General features: G+C 34.1%; 1 protein-coding gene across 3 annotated transcripts in view; it reads right to left on the bottom strand.

Annotated features, from left to right (window-relative positions):
- LOC114338869 (uncharacterized) overlaps positions 1 to 23414 on the bottom strand; it is a 456134-nt gene that overhangs the window by 29411 nt on the left and 403309 nt on the right. For all 3 annotated transcript variants that reach the window (XM_050649556.1, XM_050649555.1, XM_050649557.1), the window contains exons 10-11: positions 13041 to 13200; positions 9585 to 9964 (exon numbers count right to left, since the gene is read on the bottom strand). In XM_050649556.1, the coding sequence (XP_050505513.1) occupies positions 9585 to 9964; positions 13041 to 13200 (540 nt within the window). The remainder of the gene's footprint in view (positions 1 to 9584; positions 9965 to 13040; positions 13201 to 23414) is intronic.

The following is a 23414-nucleotide window of genomic DNA, read 5'->3' as shown; positions in this document are numbered from 1 at the left end:
CATGTCTTGAAATTTTTTTTAAATGTGATTCACAATAGAATACATAAGAAATTAGACGAAGGCATAAGTGATACACAAATGGGATTTAGGAAAGGTCTGGGAACACGGGACGCACTGTTTGCAGTAAGTGTTCTTTCGCAGAGATGTCTAGATATGAATCAGGAAGTATATGCCTGTTTCATTGATTTTGAGAAGGCATTTGACAAAGTGCAGCATAATCGTCTCAAAGAAATTTTGTTAAATAAAAACATAGACAGTAGAGACATTAGAATTATATGTAACTTCTATTGGAATCAAACAGCAAAAGTGAAAGTTGCAAATGTACTGACTGAGGATATCCAGATTCGCCGTGGGGTGCGCCAAGGGTGTGTTTTATCACCATTGTTATTTAATTTATATAGTGAAGCCATCTCAGAATTAGCGTTGGCCGAAGTCAATGAGGGCCTAATAATAAACGGTGAGCCACTTAATAATATAAGATATGCTGACGATACCGTACTTCTAGCGGGAACACTGGAAGAATTGCAACACCTTGCTCAACAACTAAATATACATTGAAACGATTATGGACTAAAAATAAATTTGAAGAAAACCAAGTTTATGGTATTTACAAAAGCACAAAACATCAGAGCTAGACTAGTACTGGATAATACAGAAATTGAGCAAATATCTTCGTACAAATACCTTGGAGCATGGATCATAGAAGATACTGATCAGACAAAAGAAATAAAAGGCCGCATTGAAATTGCACGATCCATTTTTAACAGAATGAGGAAACTTTTCTGTAATCGCAATATCAATATAACGCTCCGGATAAGAATGCTTCGCTGTTATATTTTCTCCACCCTTTTGTATGGGGTTGAGGCATGGACACTAAAACAATCCAACATTAAAAACCTGGAAGCATTCGAAATGTGGTGTTATAGACGTATTCTGAAAATATCATGGACAGATCGTAAAACAAACGCACAAGTGCTCGAACAACTAGGAAAACAATGCGAAGTTTTAAATTCCATAAAAATCAGGAAGTTGGAATACTTGGGCACATCATGAGAGGTGAAAAATACGAACTACTACGGAATATAATGCAGGGCAAAATCAAAGGCAGAAGAAGCGTAGGAAAACGTAAAATCTCGTGGCTACGCAATCTCCGTGAATGGTTTGGATGCAGCTCAATTGAACTATTCCGGCGCGTAACCAACAAAATTATAATTGCCAGAATGATTTCCAATCTCCGATAGGAGCGGAACTTTAAGAAGAAGAAGACCAAGAGGCCTGTGGTCTGCTCTGAATCGTAACGAAAACCAACCGTCTTACTAAGCAAAATTCTTAGATTAATAAATTTAACATGTCATTTTAGTAATAAATTATCTCTTTACTACTATTTTGCCGTTCTATTATTTTTATTTGAGTTCTATTATTTTTATGCTGTTATACTTTTTCATTTTGTAGTTCCTTTTCCTATCGGAGGTTAGCTATCATCACAGCTATCCGTACCTTATTGGCGGCTGCTCTGAAAAGATCTACTGAGCTACAACTATACCACTCTCTTAAGTTTCTCAGCCAGGAAATTCTTCTTCTACCTATGGATCTTTTCCCCTTAATTTTGCCCTGCATTATGAGCCTTAATATCTCATATTTCGCACCTCCAGTAATGTGACCCAAATATTCCAGTTTTCTTGTTTTGATGTTCTTTATCACCTCACAAACCTTTTGTAACCTTCATAACACTTCTGCATTCGTAACTCTTTGGATCCATGGTATTTTCAAAATCCTTCTGTAGCACCACATCTCAAATGCTTCCAACTTCTTTATGTTGTCTACTTTTAGTGTATAGCTTTCCATTCCATACAACAAAGTCGAAAACACGTGGCATCTTAAGGCTCTTATTCTTAGCTCCAGAGGAAGGTCTCGATTAACAACTTTTTTTTCATTTTCAACGAAAACATTTCGTTTATAAATTCGCAGAAGTCTGTGTGTTATTGCGTTGCCGCTCCTGCAATACTCAGATCAGATTTATCGATGGATTCTTAGGTAGTTTTTTCTTCTGAATCCAAATCTGAAAACGGTATTTCGATATTTCTAACCGTCGCTAAAATGTGACGTCACAATCGGGTTATTTTCTTCCGACACACTACACGTCCAGCTGAAATCGTTGCTATTAAGTAGGCTAATTTTTTAATCTCGATTTGTTTAGCAAAGCATAATAGGTTATTTACATTTGAGTTTGACACTTCGTGAATGTCAAACTAAATTTTAAATTAAGTATTAATAAAACATTAATGACATTTGATAGTGAATTTAATTATTATATAAAATAAATAAGATGTTCAAAAATACAATTTGAGTATATTTTAAAAGCAATAATTTATTAACAGCTTCAAAAAGGTTTATACGAGTATGCGGCCCCCCTTTATGATAAATGGACTGTTCCATTTGCTATGAAATTAAAATATAGTCGGTTCGCTAAACTCAACACAAATGGCTAGTGATTTTAGTAGGTAATTTTTTTGTTTTTGCGAATTTTGCCAAAATTGACAAAATTACTAATTATTTAGTAATTATTAACTAATTAGTAATTATTTTTTTGCCAAATTGGCAAAATTATTGACTAAAATCACTAACCAGTTGTGTCTGAGTTTAGCGTACCGACAGTATATGAAAGAATATTGTTTGGTATAAACAATTATGGTCTGATATATGCAATTACATCTTTCTAATGGAAAAAATATTTGAAGATTTTTCTCAAATTATGGGTACCAGCAACATTTTCATTTATAACTCTTTTATTTTTAATTTGACGAAGAAAAGTTATTCTTCATAAAAAGCTATTAATGTTCTAAGATTTATGATGCAACTATCATATGTAAAATTTTATTAATTTTATACGAGGTATATAAAAAATACGAATTTCGATCAAGAGTGAACTGCGTTTATAGTTCATAACATTTAAATTAGAATGATATAATTCCACATTAAAACATAATTATTAATTCTTAACTACTTTTCATAATAGCAATTTTCCATATTATGAATTAAAATACGTAAATAAATAAAGTTTTCGTTATGATAATGCTCGCATTTTCAGCTTGTTATAAATGCTTTTCTTCCAATTTCGTTGCGTGTCCTGATTTCTCTACCTTGGTCGTTGTTTTCTATTACCCAGGTTCCCAGGTATTTGTAGTTATTCACTCTTTCTTGTTTTCTTTCGATGTCGAGCCTTCATATATATTGTGTATTGCTTAGAAATAATCATGAACTTGGTTTTCTTAACGTTTATTTTGTAGTTCATATTTTATACTGACTTGATGTAATCTACTTACTAATTGTTGCAGTGCTTCTAGACTGTCTGCAAAAATAGCGGTGTCGTCTGCGAATCTTATGGTGTTCCAAGATTTTTCCGTTCCTGTTCTTCCTCTAATGTTGCTTCCATAAAAATAGCTTCGCTCTACAGATTGAATAACAATGGAGACAACACGCAACCCTGTCTAACACCTCTTTTGATTTCTATGGTTTCCGTTTCGACATTTTCGATTTTAACTTTTGCCTTTTGATTCCAGTACAGATTGACAAGAACCCGTATATCTCGACTGTTCACATTATACTGCTATTATACAAAAATATATATTTAACCCGAGAACGCTCGCACCTCGGTCTTTTTGACGCCAAGGTTGAACTTGTCCCCTACTGTCCCCAATTGCACCGCATATGTGCAGTGGAGATTGTAGTGGTATTTCCACAAGTGGAGAGCAGTATTATTTCAAGTGAAAGTGTTGATCTATCCGGGAAAACAAGAGATAACTGCCTCCAAAATTCATCATCTCAATAAATAGAACAAATATTTTTGGACTTACAAATAACTTAACTTTACTTACCAAAAAAGGTAAAACTGTTACATTGATTTCGACAATGCATCAAATTAAGACGATGCCCACAAAAACCGGAAATAATATTACTTACTTACTTACTTATTCCTCTTCACTCCATGCGGAGCATAGGGCGTCAACTGTCTGCCTCCATTCTGTCCTATCCTTTGCACTAATCTTTATTTCTGCCCAGGTTTTCCCAATAGCATTAATTTCTTTGTCCACACTTCTTTTCCACGTTTCTACGGGTCTACCTGGTCTTCTCTTGCCATGTGGTGTGTATTCTAGGGCTTGCCTTGCAATATCTGTATCAGGTCTTCTTAGTGTGTGCCCCATCCAACTCCATTTCCTTTTGCATATTTTCTTAGATATAGGTACCTGGTTAGTTCTTGTCCATAATTCTTGGTTTGATATGCGGTTTGGCCAGTAAATGTTAAGAATCTTCCTTAGGCATTTATTTGTAAACACTTGCATCTGTCCAATACATTTTCTTGACACTTTCCAAGTTTCTGCTCCGTGTAATAACACAGTCTTCACGTTGCTGTTGAATAATCTTATCTTGGTTTTACTTGTCATCTGACGTGAAGACCACATTTTTCTTAGCATATTGAATGCGTTTTGAGCTATTCCTATTCTCCGTTTTACGTCCTCCTCCGAAATAATATTCTACTACAATAAAACAAAGGGTGTTGTTGATAAAGTTAATGAAGGTAAAGTCAGAAAAAGACAGGAAATAGTAAGTCAAAAGAGACAGTAAAATCTCGGACGTTTCGGAGCCAGGATTTTTTCTTTCTTCCTATATCCTTTTACCTTCGATTTTGACTTCTAATACAACCTGGAGCTGCTCAAGTTCCCTATGGCACATTATTTGTTCTAGATATGACGTCTTTCTAATTTTGATTGTATTGACCAGATAAGGACGTGTGTTTGTTATTTCCAGTACTTCTTCATTCGTAGTTCTGCTGGTCCAGCTTCTTCTTAACATTCGGCGATACATCCACATTTCGAATGAATTCAGTTTATTGACGTTATACTGTTTTAATATCCAAGTCTAACAGCCATATAGCAATAGAGATCACACAAAATATTTAAGTGTTCTCAGTGTCTATTATTCGATAAGGGGATCTATAATTGCATATACGACTTGTCGTTCACCGTGCTGACAATCATTAGCGAACTAGTTCCTTTTATGCCCACAAAAGTGAATACAAATAAAATAAAAGTAAAGATGATTCAGATTTGTGTATAAGACACGGCCTCTTTTATGTACTTATACGAATTTCGGCTTCAACTTCGCCTTATTGGAGCACCTATGTAGAGGCTTGAGTAGGGGCCTCTTTTAGGGTCTCGGATTAAGTAAGATCATTTTTCTCTACTTTAATGATGTACTTTAATAATATTACAGTTCTATGCTTTTCAATTTAATACACAGTCAGTTTAATGCACAGTTAAACAAATACTAGCCAAAGCATGGGAATATGACATGGACGTTTACAATCTCTTTGTAGATTTTAAACAAGCCTATCATTCAATAGATAGAACAATTCTACCTAATATATTGGAAGAATTTGGCATACCATCAAAATTAATACGACTAGTGCAAATGACAATGACAGAAACAGAAGCACAGGTATGTATTCAAGGACAGATCACTGATGCGTTTACAATAACGCAAGGACTGAAGGCGACGGACTGGCTCCAACGCTTTTTAATCTTGTTCTTGAATATGTAATTAGACGGTTGACGGTGAGCGGAAATAACATACTTACAAACAAATCTACCCAATTAGCAGCATACGCAGATGATATAAACATAATGAGCAGAACAATGAATGCAGCGGAAGAAACCTACGTTGAGTTGAAACAGAGTGCAGAAGCAGTAGGGCTAGCAATAAATACAAATAAAACAAAACTACTCATACAAACCAGATCAAATAGACCGGCGCAACAACACTTTATTGACGATATAGAACATGTGAATAAATTCACCTACCTAGGAATGGATCTGGTTGCAAGCAATGAAGAAGAACCGGAAATAAATAGAAGGCTTGTCTGGAAAATAAAGCCTATTTCGCGATGGGCCACATATTCAAATCGCGAGACGTACACCGGAAAACAAAACTCCGGGTATATAAAACAATAATCAGGCCCATAGTAAGTTATGGCTGCGAAACATGGGTGGTGACACAGAAATCTGCCAATGCATTAGATATGTTTGAAAGAAAAGTATTACGTAGGATACTGGGCCCAATAAGTGAAAATAACAACTGGCGAATTAGGTATAATAGAGAAATATACGAGCAATACAGCGAACCAACTCTAGCACAATACACTAAACTGCAGAGATTACGGTGGGCAGGGCACGTGGTCCGCATGCATGAGGATAGAATCCCCAGAAAATTGCTGAATGCAAGAATGCAGGGAAGAAGACCTGATGGGAGACCTAAAAAGAGATGGGAAGACGAAGTCGATGAGGATGCCAGGAACTTCCTGGGAACGCGTTCATGGAAAAGAACAGTGGTAAATCGAAATGATTGGAGAAGCTTGTTGAAGGAGGCCAAGGCTCGATTTGGGCTGTAGTGCCATTGGATGGATGGATGGTTTTCAATTTAATCATGGATAAAATCATCAAAAGCGTCAACAAAGGAAGAGGATACATAATGGGAAACAAAGAAGCAAATGAAGATAGTCTGCAGAAATTAGTCAACAGATTTAACATAAGAGCAAAAGAATTCAATATGACAATTTCACGTCAGAAAACTAAAACAATAGTAATCAATAAAGAAACAATCACATGTACAATGGAAACTGATGCTATCAGTATTGAACAAGTAATGGAAATAAAATACCTTGGAATTACGTTGTCAAGCTACGGAGACCTGGACAAAGAAGTGAGAAATCAAATACAAAAAGCAAATAGACTGGCAAGATGTCTTAATAACACTATTACGACATAACACTATATAAACAACCACAAGATATAGAAAAAGCAATAGAAACACTAACAAAAGGAAGCTGCATGCGAATTTACAAAACAAAATTTTGAACGAAAACAGTTCCATAAGGATGGCCCAATAATAATAAGAACAAAAATATTAGAAAAACGAAAACGTCGTAAAAAATGGCAGCAAACTCGTTCACCTCAAGAAAAAACAGAATTAAGCATAATGTGTAGAGAAATAAAAGAACTACTAAAACAACATAGTAACGCAAATTTCCAATATTACCTAGAAAATCTGACACCTTATTCAGATAGCGATTACTCATTATGGAAGGCCACAAATAAGCTAAAGCGGTCACAAAACCAAATTCCACCTATCAGAACAGAAGATTTAAAATGGTTAAAGACAGATCAGGAAAAAGCAGACGCTTTCACAAAACATCTAGAAAAGGTATTTCAGCCACTAACAAACAGAGCCAATGAAGACGACGACATCTATGAATATTTAGATATAGTATTTTTACTACAAAAACGTTATTACGTAGGTCAAAATTTTTGACGTAAGAGAACTGTCAAAACATTAGAATGTGACTTTTCATTATTACCATATATATAATAAACATGGCAATAATGAAAAGTCACATTCTAATGTTTTGACAGTTCTCTTACGTCAAAAATTTTGACCTACGTAATAACGTTTTTGTAGTAAAAATACTATAGTCCTAATCAAATGAATCTACCACCAAAATGGGCAACTCCTAATGAAGTAAAAGGTCTAATAAAAAACCTCAATAAAAAGAAGTCACCTGGACATGATCTGATAACGGCCAACATATTAAATAACCTACCAAGAAAAGGAAGAGTAAGTTTAACACAGATCATTAACTCGATACTAATAACAGGCTATTTTCCTGCAGAATGGAAGTTAGCAGAAATCATAACGATTCCAAAACCAGGAAAACCTCCACATGAGATTACATCCTACCGACCCATTAGCCTATTACCAGTTATGTCCAAAGTTGCAGAGAAAATCATTGCAAGTAGATTAATTATTGAGATACAGACAAACAATATTATACCAAATCATCAGTTCGGTTTTCGCCAAAACTACGGCACAACTGAACAAGTGCATAGGGTGGTAGAAAACATACAAACAGCCTTCCAGGGAAAGAGCTATTGCAATGCCATTTTCCAGGATGTAAGTCAAGCATTTGACAAGGTCGGGCATCCAGGATTGTTATTCAAACTGAAGAAAGAAATCTCTCAGCCGCTATATACAATACTAAAATCATATCTCGAAGAAAGGCTATTTTACACAAGATACGAAGAAAGTGTGTCTGAAATTCACAACATAAATGCTGGGGTCCCGCAAGGCAGCGTCTTGGGACCAATTCTCTACAAAATCTTTACAGCTGATTTCCCAACTGGAGAAGAATCTACAATCGCAACATTCGCAGATGACACTGCAATTCTGGTAAAAAACCCAGATCCCATACAGGCAGCTGACATTTTGCAACAAAACATACATCTAATTGAAATATGGGCTAAGAAATGGAAGATAAAGATCAACGAAGCAAAATCAGTTAACGTAGTATTCACTAAATGTCACAAAGAAACACCGAATATTCTAATGCATAACAAAAATATTCCTAAGAATGATACTGTAAAATATCTCGGATTACACCTTGACAAGGGGCTAACATGGAGAACACACATCTGGATGAAGAGGAAGCAATTAGGAATACAATACAAAAAACACTATTGGTTACTCGGTTGAAAATCCACCTTATCTCTACCAAACAAAATATTAGTGTATAAAGCAATCATCCGGCCCATCTGGACATACGGGATTGAACTGTGGGGAACTGCAGCAGACAGCAACCTAGCAATACTGGAGCGGTTTCAATCCAAGGTTCTTCGTGCTATCACAAATGCACCGTGGTTCATTCCAAATGCAGACATTTACAGGGACTTAAAGATCGAGACAGTGAAGCAGATGATCATCAAATGCAGTGACAAATATTTCAAACGACTGGAAAAGCACCCCAATGAATTAGCAGTGAATTTATTGGACAACTCTACACAACTAAATAGACTGAAAATTAGAACTCCTCTTGACTTGCCATTTAGAACATAAGTGTCTTAAAGTGTTTTAAGGTTTTAAGTGAAAATAAGTGACTTTATAAGTGTATTTATTAGTAACAAACCTACTAGGAGTTGATAGTCATTGGACTAAAACTCCTCTCACATTTGTTCGTTCAACAAAAATGCTTAGTGTTACTTTTTTTGTGAGGTAACAGGTTGTATTTAAAAACAAATAAAAAAAAACACTATATGGCGAAACCGACATACATATTATTTAACACTGAGTCAAGAATTTATAAAGCCAGTATAAGACCAATAATAACAGAAACAAGACCCGATACAGTGACAACACAAAGACTACTATGGAAACGGCAGATATGAGAGTGCTGAGAAGTATTACAGGAAATACTTTGAGAGATCGAAAAGAGGAGTGAAGAAATTAGAAGACAATGTAACATGCAGTGTACAAACGAATGGGCATTAAATAGAAAAAAAGAATGGAATAACCACATAAGCAGAATGGGGGAGACACGTTGGGTCAAAATATCAAAATCACCAATCGGAAGAAGAAGTATCTCCTGACTGTGCAAAAAGTGGAGCGACAACCTTTCATAGAAGTATCAATCCGCCAATGAACAAGCTGAATTGCTTATAAATAACAAGACGAAGAAGAATAAAAATATTACAATTTACCTTGTTCCTGAAAATAGAGATCTAGCCACTCGTCTCCTATTCTCAACTCTCCATTTTCACGAAGACCAATAAATTGGTAGACCAAATGAGTACACAATCTTGACTCAAAATTTTCTGGGTAGACCTCTTGATAGGCCATCCAACTGGCGTACGTGCAAATCACTTTTAATCCATCGGTACCTATTTCGACACCTTGTTCTGGTACTGTAATCGATACGCTAGGTTTGGTAGGCCTGGTTATTGGTTTTGATGGTATAAGAGAATATGGTTCGGTACTACCACTGCTAGACGGTTTTTTGTGTTTCTCTGGCGTTGGCTTGTACAATGCCTTTAGTATACAGGAAGGTGCGGTATTGCTAAATGCTCCATTTCGACAGTACCTGTAAAGTAAAAAAGTGACGTAAGCAAAAAGAAAACAAAGGAAATATATACAGGCGCTGGCTAAGAACGCAAAGATGTACTACACAGTATTGTAAATCCTTTTTCGGAACATAGGAACTTACAATGCAACAAGTTAAATTATTGATTTGCAATTAACCAGTGTAAACTTAAAGAGAACGTTGCGATGTTTCATAGTTAATTCATTTATTCGACTGCACCGAAATGAGATCTCTGATTTGCAATTAACCAGTGTAAATTTCAATATAACGTCGCGATGTTTTAAAGTTAATTCATTTGCTCGACTGTAATCCCTTTACAGCTGGCTATCACACAAACAATGCAATCCGATGGGGCACCTCAGTTCAGTGCAGTCGAAAAAAGGGATTAAATATTATGAAACATCGCGACGTTGTCTTGAAATTTATACTGGTTAATTTAGTCCAGAAAGCCACTGCGCATCCGCTAGGAAAAATATTCCGATTCGGATTTTTTGCACAATCTTACTCAAAAATTTGCATGTTGCCAGGACCAAAAGTAATAGTCCTGTCGCCAGGGGGGGTACAACGGCCTCCTTAATTCAGATGGACTTACCCAAGTTTTTTTATATATTTTGACCCGTAGAATACGAATTTTTTGGGTAACAGTTGATCCGGATGTTGATAAGATTGTTATAGACAAAGAACTTGAGGAATTACATAACAGCGATTTCTCGCAAAACAAAACATCTTTTTGTATTTTTTGGGTCATTTTAAGCAAAAAATATTCCTACAAGTTTTTTCGTAGAATGCATAGTTTTCGAGATAACCGCGGTTGAACTTTCAAAAAATCGAAAAATTGCAATTTATGAACCCGAATAACTTTTGATTAAAAAATAAAGTAGCAATTCTGCTTACCGCATTTGAAAGTTTAAGTCAAATTATATCGGTTTTGATTATTTGCATTGCTAAAAATTAATTTTTTTATTGTTAAACTAATCTATAAACACATGGTGTTTCCCGTGCCTAATACATACGTCTTAACGCATGCTACGTAGAAATTGCCTCGCTTGCACTTGTAGCTGCTCTACCTACTCGTTCGATTTTAAATGAGAAATCATAGAAAACATCACTCACATACTAGGTGTTTATAGCTTTGTTTAACAATAAAATAATAAATTTTTAGCAATGCAAATAATCAAAACCGATATAATTTGACTTAAACTTTCAAATGCGGTAAGCAGAATTGTTACTTTATTTTTTAATCAAAAGTTATTAGGGATCAAAAATTACAATTTTTCGATTTTTTGAAAGTTCAACCGCGGTTATCTCGAAAACTATGCATTCTACGAAAAAACTTGTAGGAATATTTTTTTGCTTAAAATGACCCAAAAAATGCAAAAAGATGTTTTGTTTTGCGAGAAATCGCTGTTATGTAATTCCTCAAGTTCTTTGTCTATAACAATCTTAACGACATCCGGATCAACTGTTACCCAAAAAATTCGTATTCTGCGGGTCAAAATATATAAAAAAAACTTGGGTAAGTCCATCTGAATTAAGGAGGCCGTTGTACCCCCCCTGGCGACAGGACTATAAGTCAAAAATTTTTTAAACGTTTTTTTTTGTTTTTTTCCTAAAAATAATTTTTTTGCATGGAGCCAAGTTTTTTTTAGATTTTTTGGATCATTCCAAACAGAAAAGGCCTTTAGCGATATTTCTCTAAAGTTGATAGTTTTTGACATATAAGCGATTAAAAATTGAAAAATTGCGAAATTAGTCATTTTTAACCCTCAAAAACTATGTGAAAAACTGAAAATTTGAATGTGGCCAAGGTAGGTAGATATTCTTTAAACATCGATTGATGAAATCCTGAAGAGTTTTTTGCCATACAATATTCAAAACTCCTTTGTTTTTTAATTGCTAATCAAGCGTGCGCGACACTATTTTCCACCGACAGTATGGTGCAAATGAAAGGAATAAATTCGTTATTTCGTAAACCGGCGACTTTAAGGAAAAATCCCGAAACAGGTCGATTTTTATTTTTAAGTTTTGATATTGTGGCATATATATGGTATACTAGTGACGTCATCCATCTGGGCGTGATGACGTAATCGATGATTTTTTTAAATGAGAATAGGGATTGTGTGCTAGCTCATTTGAAAGGTTCTTCAATTCTCTATTCAGTAATATAAATATATTTATACAGGGTGTCCTTCTAATTCTTTTTTTGTCAAATAATTTAATTTAATAAAAAATTTTTGGACACCCTGTATAAATAATTATATAAATGTTTACATTACTGAATAAAGAATTGAAGAACCTTTCAAATGAGCTACCACACAACCCCTATTCTCATTTAAAAAATCATCGATTACGTCATCACGCCCAGACGGATGACGTCACTAGTGTACCATGTATGCCACAATATCATAACTTAAAAACAAAATTCGACCTGTTTCGGGTTTTTTGCTTAAACTCGCCGGTTTACAAAATAACGAATTTATTCCTTTCATTTGCACCATACTGTATACACATGCAACGGTGGAAAATAATGTCGCGCACGCGTGATTAGAAATTAAAAAACAAAGGAGTTTTGAATTCTGTATTGCAAAAAACTCTTCGGGATTTCATCAATGGATATTTAAAGAATATCTACCTACCTTGACAACATTCAAATTTTAAGTTTTTCACATAGTTTTTAAAGGTTAAAAATGACCGATTTCGAATTTTTCAATTTTTTATCGTTTATTTATATGTCAAAAACTATCGACTTTAGAGAAAAGTCACTAAAGACCTTTTCTGTTTGGAATGATAAAAAAAAATAAAAAAACTTTGTTCCATGCAAAGAAAAATAAATTTAGGAAAAAAACAAAAAAAAAACGTTTAAAAAATTTTGACCCATTTTTGGTCCTGGCAGTATGCAAATTTGTTAAAAGAGGTCCTTTTTGAGTAAAATTGTGCAAAAAATCCGAATCGGAATATTTTTCCTAGCGGATGCGCAGTGCCTTTCTGGACTAATTGCAAATCAAGAATCTAACTTGTTGCATTGAAAGTTCCTATGCTCCGAAAAAGATTTCCAATACTGTATATTGTTACCTACTTTGTACTGGTGGGTGTTCCTCGGTCTGATACAAAGCCGTTTGGACATGTGAAAGTTACGCTGCCACCATCAGCCACATCTTCACATTGTATATGTTGATTTTTTGCATTTTTGCAGATAATTTGTGATCCACTGGGTAATGACATTTTCGGGCATAGTACTAAAATTAATTTATTTAATAATTAATTTCTGTAAGGTTTTGTGAAATATCTGTGTATGAACTGAAATCCACAGACTGAAAGATATAGGTACTCTAGTAATAAACTTATCTAAATATCTGGTACACGACCGTGGAGAGGGATACAACTCCAATTGATTATACAGGGAAAGATTCAAGGAAAGAGAAGCATAGGGAGACGCAGAATATCGTGGCTGCGCAACCTGAGAGAATGGTACGGATGTACATCAAATGAACTTTTCAGAGCAGCCATCACTAAAGTCTGAATAGCTAGGATGATTGCCGACCTCCGTCACGGAGATGCTACTTAAAGAAGAATTAGCTTTGTTCACGCTGCAATTAAAGCTTTTGTTTTCTAGGGCGTCTAGATGGTTATTGGCATGGAACATAGAAGGTATGTTAGAGACTGAAACCTATAAATATAAGCAATGCGCATATTGGATTAATCCTTCTTCTTCTTGGGGTACCTATCCGTGATAAACGTTGACGATCATCATGACAATCTGTCTTGTTTGCGACAGCACGAAAAAGCTGCACTGATGAACTAGGTTCTAAGGTTCTTCTTCTTCTTGGAAGATGCTTTTCAAATATTTTTCCTTGTAGGATGGCTTGTAGGAGCGCATGTCTGGATTCTGCAGCGTCTCCTTAGGAATTCCATCCAACACCCATAAGTCATGATACCCCTTGTCATGGTGTTATACATTTGTTCCGTGGTGGGTTACGGAAACAGTTAAATGAAATAATATTAATAAAACGCAAACAACTGTCAATACAATATTTATTTATGTTTGGTAGAAAAACGTGTTTTGCTTATATCTCGTAAGGGTTTGTTGTTGTTTTGCCCAGCGAGGGTTTTATGACCGACCGACGCCTGTTGGTGTCTGAACCAACCCGAGGCTGTGAATCGACTGACTTACAAACATCAGTTTGTCATTATGTGGTTTTAAGAACCGTCTTCGAATGCATTTACAAAGTGATTTATTGACATAAGGTCTGATAAGGTAACTATTTAATGGGGAATTTTGTTTCCAATACATAAACTGAGACTGAACAGGCCATTAACATCTGGTTTCGTATAGAAAGAAATGTGAATTTTAAATGGCCCATTATATTTCATTTTGAAAAAGTTATTAAAAATTAAAATTAAAATTAGCATTTGTAGTAAAATAGTAATTGAAGCATGTCGCCACACATTCTTCTTTTTGTTTTTATAGTGATGTTTTTATCCCCCAGTACCGGGTTCAATTTTCCTATGGAGTCTCTTGTTTGTTATATACTAAATTTACAATCAAGATGCAGTAGAAAGAAACAAGCCAAGATACGTTAAATGCTACTAGGAGCACTCCCGAATCATAGTATATACATTGTAAATCCCAAACATTTATATACCCAAATAAACAAACCAAGACACGTTAAATTCTACTAGAAGCACTCCCTAATCAATGTAGATTGTAGATAATTGATAATCCTAAATCATGATTTCCAAAGTTTATACATTGAAAATTATGATTCGGGAGTGCCCTAGTAGCATTTAACGTGTCTTAGTTTGTTTATTTCTACTGCATCTTGATTGTAAATTTAATATAGTTTATTTGTTTATACCTTCTTGTGTTGTTATTTTGTTTAATATTATGAAACCTAAATACTGGCACTTGTGTGTTCCGTTAATTTGTATACATCCTTATATTTCCAGCTGTTTTATCGCTGTATCCTCCGTTGTTAGGTAGGTATTCAGTCTTCTTTAGGTTTATTTCCATTCTATCCTTTGAATATTCCTCTTCCAGTTTTCTCATTATAAAGCTGAGGTCACCTTCGCCTTGTGCGATCACTATTTGGTCGTCAGCAAAATTTAGGATATATTGGTATTCTGGGTTTTTTACAGGCATATTTTGAACAGGATATGAGATGAGCAGCAGCCGTGTAGTAGTCCCTTCCTTTGTCGTCTTAAATGGACTGTACATATATTCTATTGCCCGTTTTGAAAGCTACTTTTTTATTTATTGTAGAGTGTTTTTACTGCTTTTATGAATATTCGTGGAACTGCGATGTCTTCCATCGTTTCCCATAGCTTGGTTGTAGGTACCCAGTCATAGGCCTTCTTAAGATCCACAAACGCCAGATGGATGGATCTATTTTTGGCCATTATTTTTTGCTATTATTTGTTCAACTATGCAGATGTTATTTAAACTTGATTTTCTCGCTATAAACCCTGCCTGTTTAACGGTGATTGTACTAAGAATTATCAATATTTCTCTATCTATATAAGAATTTTTACAGCTTTCGCCGCGTTCCCTCTTTCAGCCAACGTCTTTTTGTCTTTTTGTTCTGCCATTCTCCGTCTCTAAGATCTCATCTTTCCATGGCCTCGTCCAGTTCATCCCTCCATGATCTACGGGGTCTACCTCTTCTTCTCTTTCCTATTGGGCTCCAATCCGAAATCTTTGATATCCATCTTGTACGATCTGCTCTTCTCACATGTCCATACCAAATAAGTTTTTCTTCGATGTAGCTGAGTATGTCTTGTTTTACTGCCATTCCTCGTTTTATCTCCTCATTTCTAATGCGATCTATTCTTATCACTCTGCAGCTTCTTCTCATGAACTCAATTTCAGTTGCTGTGATTTCGGACCTGTTTCGTTTGTTTATTACACAATTGTCTGTTCCATAGATCATTACGTTACGTACCAAGGTGTTATAATATATTCTCTTCTTTGTATTTATGTTAATCTGTCTATCCCTCGGTACCCCGTTCATTTGTTTAATGCATGTTCTTTTCTGTGCTAATCTGCTGGTTGCTCGGTGGTTCCATCCTTTGAGAGTATGAATCCTAATTATTTGAATTTTTTAGTACCGTTAATTTCCCTATCATCGTCCATTTCAAAGTCTCTCATTGATTCTTGGTCTCTTGTCAAGTAGTGGGTCTTATCTAGGTTTATTTTTAGTCCATTTTTGTATATTCCTCTTCGAATTTTCGGAGCATATAGGACATATCTTCTTCATCTTGAGCAGTTACTACTTGGCCATCTGCAAAACTTAATATGTACAAGAAGTTGTCCCGGATTGGTATTTCCATCCCTTCACATTTCCTTTTCCATGACTTTAATATTTGTTCCAGGAATATCTTGAACATTGTCAGAGATGAGAGCATCCCTGTAATAAGCCTTTTGTGGTCTTAAATTCGTTGGTGCATTTATTGCCGGTTTTTACTCTAATAATATTCTACTCTAATAATAGTAATCTCCTTCTTCATACACTGCCTTATCTTTAAGGACGTAGGCCATTATAGTCTGTTCGCTAAACTCAGACGCAACTTTCTAGATATTTTAGTCGGTAATTTTGCCAATTTTAGTAAAGTTGGCAAAAAATAATTACTAAATAGTTAATAATCACTAAATAGTTAGTGATTTTGCCAATTTTTGCAAAATTGGCAAAAAACAAAAAAAATATTGACTAAAATATCTAGCCGGTTGCGTCTGAGTTTAGCGAACCGACTATACATTTTTGTCCATTTAATATTCGTCCATTGTCGTAGGTTTTTTATGCCAAGAGTTGCGTCTTCTTCCTGATCCCCTTTTGATTTTGCCTTCGATTATAAGTTGGAGCAGTTCATACTTTTGATTTCTTACGATGTGACTAAAATATTGTTTTTTTTTTCGTTCTTTTATTATAAACATAAGTCTCTCCACAAGACTTCCTCATTTCTGGTATGGCTCATGTAGGATATTCTGAGCATTTTACGGTAACACCAGAGTTCGAATGCTTGGATTCTTTTTTGTGTTGTTTCTGTATTTGTCGAGGCTTCAACACCATAGAGCAAGCAGGGCCGCGTTTAGGTCAATTGACGCCCTAGGCAATTTTCTAGTAGCCTCCCTCCAACCATGTACCATTTTTGTGAAAAAAAAATTGCAGAAATTTGCAAAAACACTAAAAATGGATTTAAACTACGATGTGTATAGTGTATATACCTATAACAGAAAAAATTGTCATTCCAGTTCGATCACATCAGAGATATCTTTTCAAAAAAGACTTTTCAAAAAAAAATTTTTTCTCGACAAAATCGACAAATTGCACATTCTTGCGTCATACTTGATGAAAAATTATTTTTAATTCTTGACATTTTCGAAAATGACCTTTCAGCGGACACGTTGGCACCTGGGATGCACAAGGAAATGTGCAAACCAATATGTCAAAATTAGGGAAAATATCTTTCAATCCACTTGGTGCAGTCACTGAAGGTTTTCACTTCCGATATCGTTGAACCTCCATCAATTTTCATAAAAATTGGTGAGTAGTTAGAGGATACCTCAAGGTACAAAGGTAACATGATGCCAACTTGCGCTTTTACCGTGGTGGTGAATGCCACCCCTTCTCGAGGATGAAAATTATTTTTTTTAATAATTCCACAAATCGATATAGAGACAAATTCTAAGCAAAATTTGTTATATAAAGTTATTAATATAAATCAATACTTTTTAAGTTATTAAAGATCAAAGATTTTATTTTTTCGTAAAAAATGCATATTTTAAAGCTGCTTTTGACGTAGAACTTAATAACTATAAGCTTTTACAAAAAACTTATTATTATCAAAATTGAAGATAATAAAAAGCTGAATACACTCCTTGTTTAAAGAACTAAACTAATGTTAATTCAAAGTGAGTTATGGTTAATTGAATGTATATTTTTTCGAGTATTCAAATCTAAGTATTCAAGCTTAAATAACGGGAAAAAGATGCATTTTATTAAATATACCTATACTAAACACTTGTCAAAGTACTTCGGAGTACCTATCAAATGAGCTTCAGTAGAAGTCAATATGATCACAATTAAGCAAGTTATGATGAAAATAAGAGAACCCTTTAGAATTTTTAAGAAAAAGTGAAAAATAAAACATACGCCATTTCCACAAAAATTAAAATTTATAGTAATCCTTAGAAGAATTTCTTTATATTAGCATAAATAATGATTTCAACCATTTTGACTGGTTTAGAATACATATTAAAAAAAAAGATATAATTTAAAAAAATCAGAATCTTTAAAATTATCGTAATTTTTATTTTCTTTTGATAATAACTCCAAAAATACTCAATATGCGTAGAAAGTGATAATATATGTATAACCAAATTTTAGTTTTCTCTGTATCAAATATTTTAACTTTATATAACTATATAAAACTATAGGGTTTTTTATATAAAACTATATAAAACTATAGGTCCAACTTTTTTGGAAAAGTCTTAAAAGATAAATTTTGAAAAATATTTGGTGCATACATTTTAATGCTATCAACTTGTTCGGGTGCTCATTTGATAGATATTTCTAAGTAGTTTAACAAAATAACGTTTAATAAGGTTATGTTATAAAATGCATAATTTTCCCGTTATTTAAGCTTGAATACTTAGATTTGGGTACTCGGCGAAAAAATATATATTCAATTACATATAACTCACTTTTAGTTAACATTAAAAGGTCTTTTCAGTAAGGAGTTTACTTCATTTTTTATGAGATTTTATTTTGGTAGTAATAATAACCTTTTTGTAAAATCTTATAGTTTTTGAGTTATTTATGAAAAATCGGTTAAAAACATGCATTTTTCTCACAAAAATTAAAATCTTTGATCTTTAATAACTCAAAAAGTTTTGATTTATTTTAATAACTTTATGTAACAAATTTTGCTTAGAATTTGCCCCTCTATCGAATTCTGGGGATATTTTTAATAAAATAATTTTCACTCCCGAGAAGGGGTGGCATTAACCCCCAGGGTAAAAGCGCAAGTTGACACCATGTCACCTTTGTTCCTTGAGATATCCTCTAACTATTCACCAATTTTCATGCAAATCGATGGAGGTTCAACGAAATCGGAGGTAATAGCTCATATCCACCTTCAGTTACTGCACTAACTCTCTTTAAATATTACATAAGATATATGTCAATTGGTGATTTTATTGTGGTATCCAAATGCATTTCGAATGCATTCATGCACGAATGATGTATCTTGGTTGTCTTTATTGTGTACCGAATTTTCATCTTCTTTAATAATTTCTTCATTGCTTAATTTTGGCAAATCTGTTAATAACACGAAAACGTTGATAAATAAGTCGATAAGATTCCAGACGTCTATTCAGGTCTCTTATCAGAGTGTCGATTATAATATAGAATGTGTGGATTTTCTTCTCATCACTAGCTGAAAAGTTTAGTTCATCATCGGCCCCCTCGTCAAATTGAATTTTTCTTTTTCTCTTTCTTATTTCTTTATATGTTTTATTTGGGCACAATTTTTTGACGTCCTTGCGGTAAAGTAATTTGAAAGAGCTTCATACTCTTTAATGACAGCCCAAGTAGCAATTTGTCGACGCGATAACGTTGTCTACCGCGTGGCAACGTTTAGTTACAACGTTGTTATTGCCTAGAAGACGACCCAATTCTGCACTAATTTGGTGGACGATTTTTGAGTTGTCTTGACGTTGCCTAGGCAACCTTAAGCGTTGCATAAGACAAATGAAGCGACTATAAAAAGTGACTGCGTGCAATGGTTGCTCAAAGAGTCGGGCTGGTTGTGTTTTTTTACCTATATAAAAAGTAAACTATTTTGACAGCATATCAGGTATTTAAATTTATATAAATACATAAATAAGGACTTAAACAAAAGTACCTGATGTGAAATTTATAAACCCATCTCAGATTACCGTCAAATATGGATATTCCACCTTTAAAAAACACACGCGCTCATTTTTTATCACCTTTTTAACAAAAAATATGTATATTTAAAAAATCTAATTTTAATATAAAAGCCAGAATTTATGTTAAAGATGTTTTGTATAAATTTAATATATTGATGGTGCTTTTAAAGGTATTAGAAAATGCCTGCATTTTTTATATTTTGTTTTTTATTTTTTTTACATCCCAAAAAAACCAAAATGGTGCATTAAACAACATTACCAATATTACTTAAAATATACCTTATTACCAACCATAGACGGATGAGACAACCGAGAAGTCCAATCGCCGACCAAACACGGCCTGGACCGACTATCCCAACCACTTTAGAACGCACCCTCTTATTGGGTGACAGAGGTCATGTGACCAGTGCAATGAAGTGCATCATTCTCCTTAACAACGTTGCCACATTTAGTAGATATCTATTGTTTTGGTATATTTTTGATATTATTAAAAAAATTCTAGTAGGCAATGTTTTTTTTTAGATGTTTGGTATATTTCCATATTTTGTTATCACTAAAATAAAATTTGCTTTTTAATAGTATTCACCCCATTTCTAAATTAATTTTCAGACATTTTGTTACAATTTCCCAATGTCATTACCGAAAATAAGATTCAGGACGTAGATGATGATAATAGATGGACAGAGAAATGAAACTGGTAAATGCCAGATCTAAATAAGGAAATCTTCATATAATTGGTTTGGAGAATTTTCAAAATGATTGTAACGCTCGGTTTCATAATCAGTTAAGGATTTTAAATTTTAAGTAAGTTGGTACCTACCTTTATCACAATTCATATATGGGTAAATGTCAACTTTAAAGTGAACTTTACTTAATGTTTACTTTAAGTTGATTATGAAACCGGGCGATTTTGACAGGTAGCCGTTAACACAGATTTTACTGTATTTACAGGGCCTAAAAAGAATCTACTGATTTCTATTGATTTTTTGAAAGCAAAACTACTATCCGCTGCAAGATAATTCGGATGGAATTCAGACAAAATATGTACAAAAAGTACATATTTTGTCGGAGTTTCAGCCAAATTATCTTGCAACGGATATAGTACTGAAAGAGTAAGAACTGGCCTGGCAGCCCTGTCTAGCAAAGCTGATACAAAGATTTAAGCTTATCAAATCTACTGATAAAACAATGGACAATGGAGAAACCAGCTAATAAAAAACAAATAAACAGGTTGTTAAATAAATCGAAAATTTCCAGCAAAATAAAATATAAAATAATAAGAAAAAAGTACGATTATAAAGTAAATTCTTTTTTTGCTCCTGAAGTTGCCGTAAACGTGTCACACATCCATAGAACTATACGTAAAGGCCCTGGGGTCGTGAGAGACAACTACCTGGTCGGCCAGAAAACCCATGGGCGTAAATTAGTTTAGCATTATAACGTTTTTAAGTAGTTGCGATTGTTGAAAAAACTTAACTGTGATATGTATAGTTGTCACAATAGTAATAACTTAGTTGCCCATATAACTAAAGATATTACTTAACGTTGTGACATCGTAATGTCAGTCGGGTTAGGGGTCGTTGGCCGAAACAACTGAAAGTCCACTGTGGCAACGTTATATACAGTGCATTTGTTTGTACTGACAACCAATGCGTAGAAAAATTGCTTCTTGGGAGTACCCAGATCCATAATTTTTATAGACAAATATTTCTTGTACAGTATTTGTGTCGCCCTCTCATAATGTGCCGCCCTAGGCAGCTGCCTGCATTGCCTAATGGATAAAGCAGCCCTAAGAGCAAGGTGAGAACAAAGATAACACTTAAGTATTCTAGTTCATACCCAGCTGGCATAGCGGTTGCATAGAACTTTTTGGGTTTTGTAAAACACTGTATGTGCCTCTTCCAGACGTGTTCTTATTTCTAGTGAGTGGTTCCAAGTTTCATCAAAATTACTTTTAAAGTACGTTATTCTTGTTACTCTTTCCAAATCTGTTCCTTCGACATTCGCGACACCTGATATGAAAAACATTGTATCTCCACTTACAATGTTTTTCAACTATGGCTTAAATAGCATCTATAAACGATAACCTTCAATTTGGTCTAAGAACTTTTATCCTATCTTATGTAATTATAAAGTTATTTAACAAAATAACCTCATTGTAAGTGCAAATTTTTGATCACTGGGTGGAAAAAACATTGTAACCAATGTTACAATATTAAAATTTTTTATTATTGATGAAACTTTTTTACTAAAACATTGTAACATGGGATACAATGTTTTTCTCGAAACATTTATTGAGTAAGTTTTTATAACTGCATTGTAAGTTGTGATACAAGAAAGCAAGGTAGTGGAATATTACGATGAACAACATTGTAACTCAATATAGTCAGGAGGTAAATTATATATTATTAACTGCTGAGTATAGTAAGCATGCCTCAAATCGTAAAAACTCACATAAAAATACTAGTTTAGAATTTCAAACAAAAATAATAACACCTATATCATTCACTGCTGAACTAACTTCTACTGATGAAACTCAGATAATCAATGGTCACAGTGGATTGCACGCTCAAGATACATCGACAGTGCAAACTTCTACATGCATCGAAGATACAATTAGATACGTCTGCTAAGAAAAAACAATACCCCAAGAAGAAAAATCTTAGAAGGAAGAGACAAAGGGATCCTAGTGTTTGAAAAATGAATGTCTTGAAGAAACTGAGGCCAAGAATTTACTGGCAAAACGAAAATTAGAGAACTGGGACCTGGATGTAATGATAAATGTATCAGAAAATGTAAATCGAAATTATCAGAAAATTATAGACTCAATGTATTTAATAATTTTTGGGCAATGGCTGATCATGACCAACAAAGCGAATATTTATGTTATCAGACAAAAGAGGAAAGTTGCAAAGCTAAAAGAGTCCAGAAGACACTGGACATATGAATATAATTTGCAGTTGACAGAACACTGACTTCAAGTTTGTAAGAAAACATTTTTGGACACTTTTAACATAACAGATATTATGTGGTTAACTACACTATTCAAAAAAATTGATAGTCATGAAGGCGGAGGCCGTATACCTGGAGATATGCGTCGTCGCCACAAGAACAGGGCAAATGCTGCAGACGAAAGTATTAAAAATTCGATTCGTGGGCATATAAACTCTGTTCCAGCAAAAGAATCCCATTACGTAAGGCAAAGAACAAGTAAGATGTATTTTGATGAGTCTTTAACTTTTCCCAAATTGTATTCACTATATAATGAAAGGATGTTAGAGAATCACCCATGCGATAAACCAGCCACCAAAAGTCAGTACAGAAACATATTCAATACTGAGTTTAATATCGGTTTTTTTGCACCGAAAAAAGATATGTGTCTTACTTGCAATCTACATAACACTAAAGCAGAGAAAGGCCAAATAGAAAAAGAATATGCTTTACATATTATTGCAAATAAATGTGTTACACGTGAAACCAAAAATCGCGATAAAGATCTAAGACCACTAAGAAAACAGAAAC

This window comes from Diabrotica virgifera, chromosome 4 (assembly GCF_917563875.1).
Source record: "Diabrotica virgifera virgifera chromosome 4, PGI_DIABVI_V3a".
Lineage (NCBI taxonomy): Eukaryota > Metazoa > Arthropoda > Insecta > Coleoptera > Chrysomelidae > Diabrotica > Diabrotica virgifera.
The sequence above is the reverse complement of the archived record's forward strand: the minus strand, read 5'-3'. Positions and strand labels throughout refer to the sequence as shown.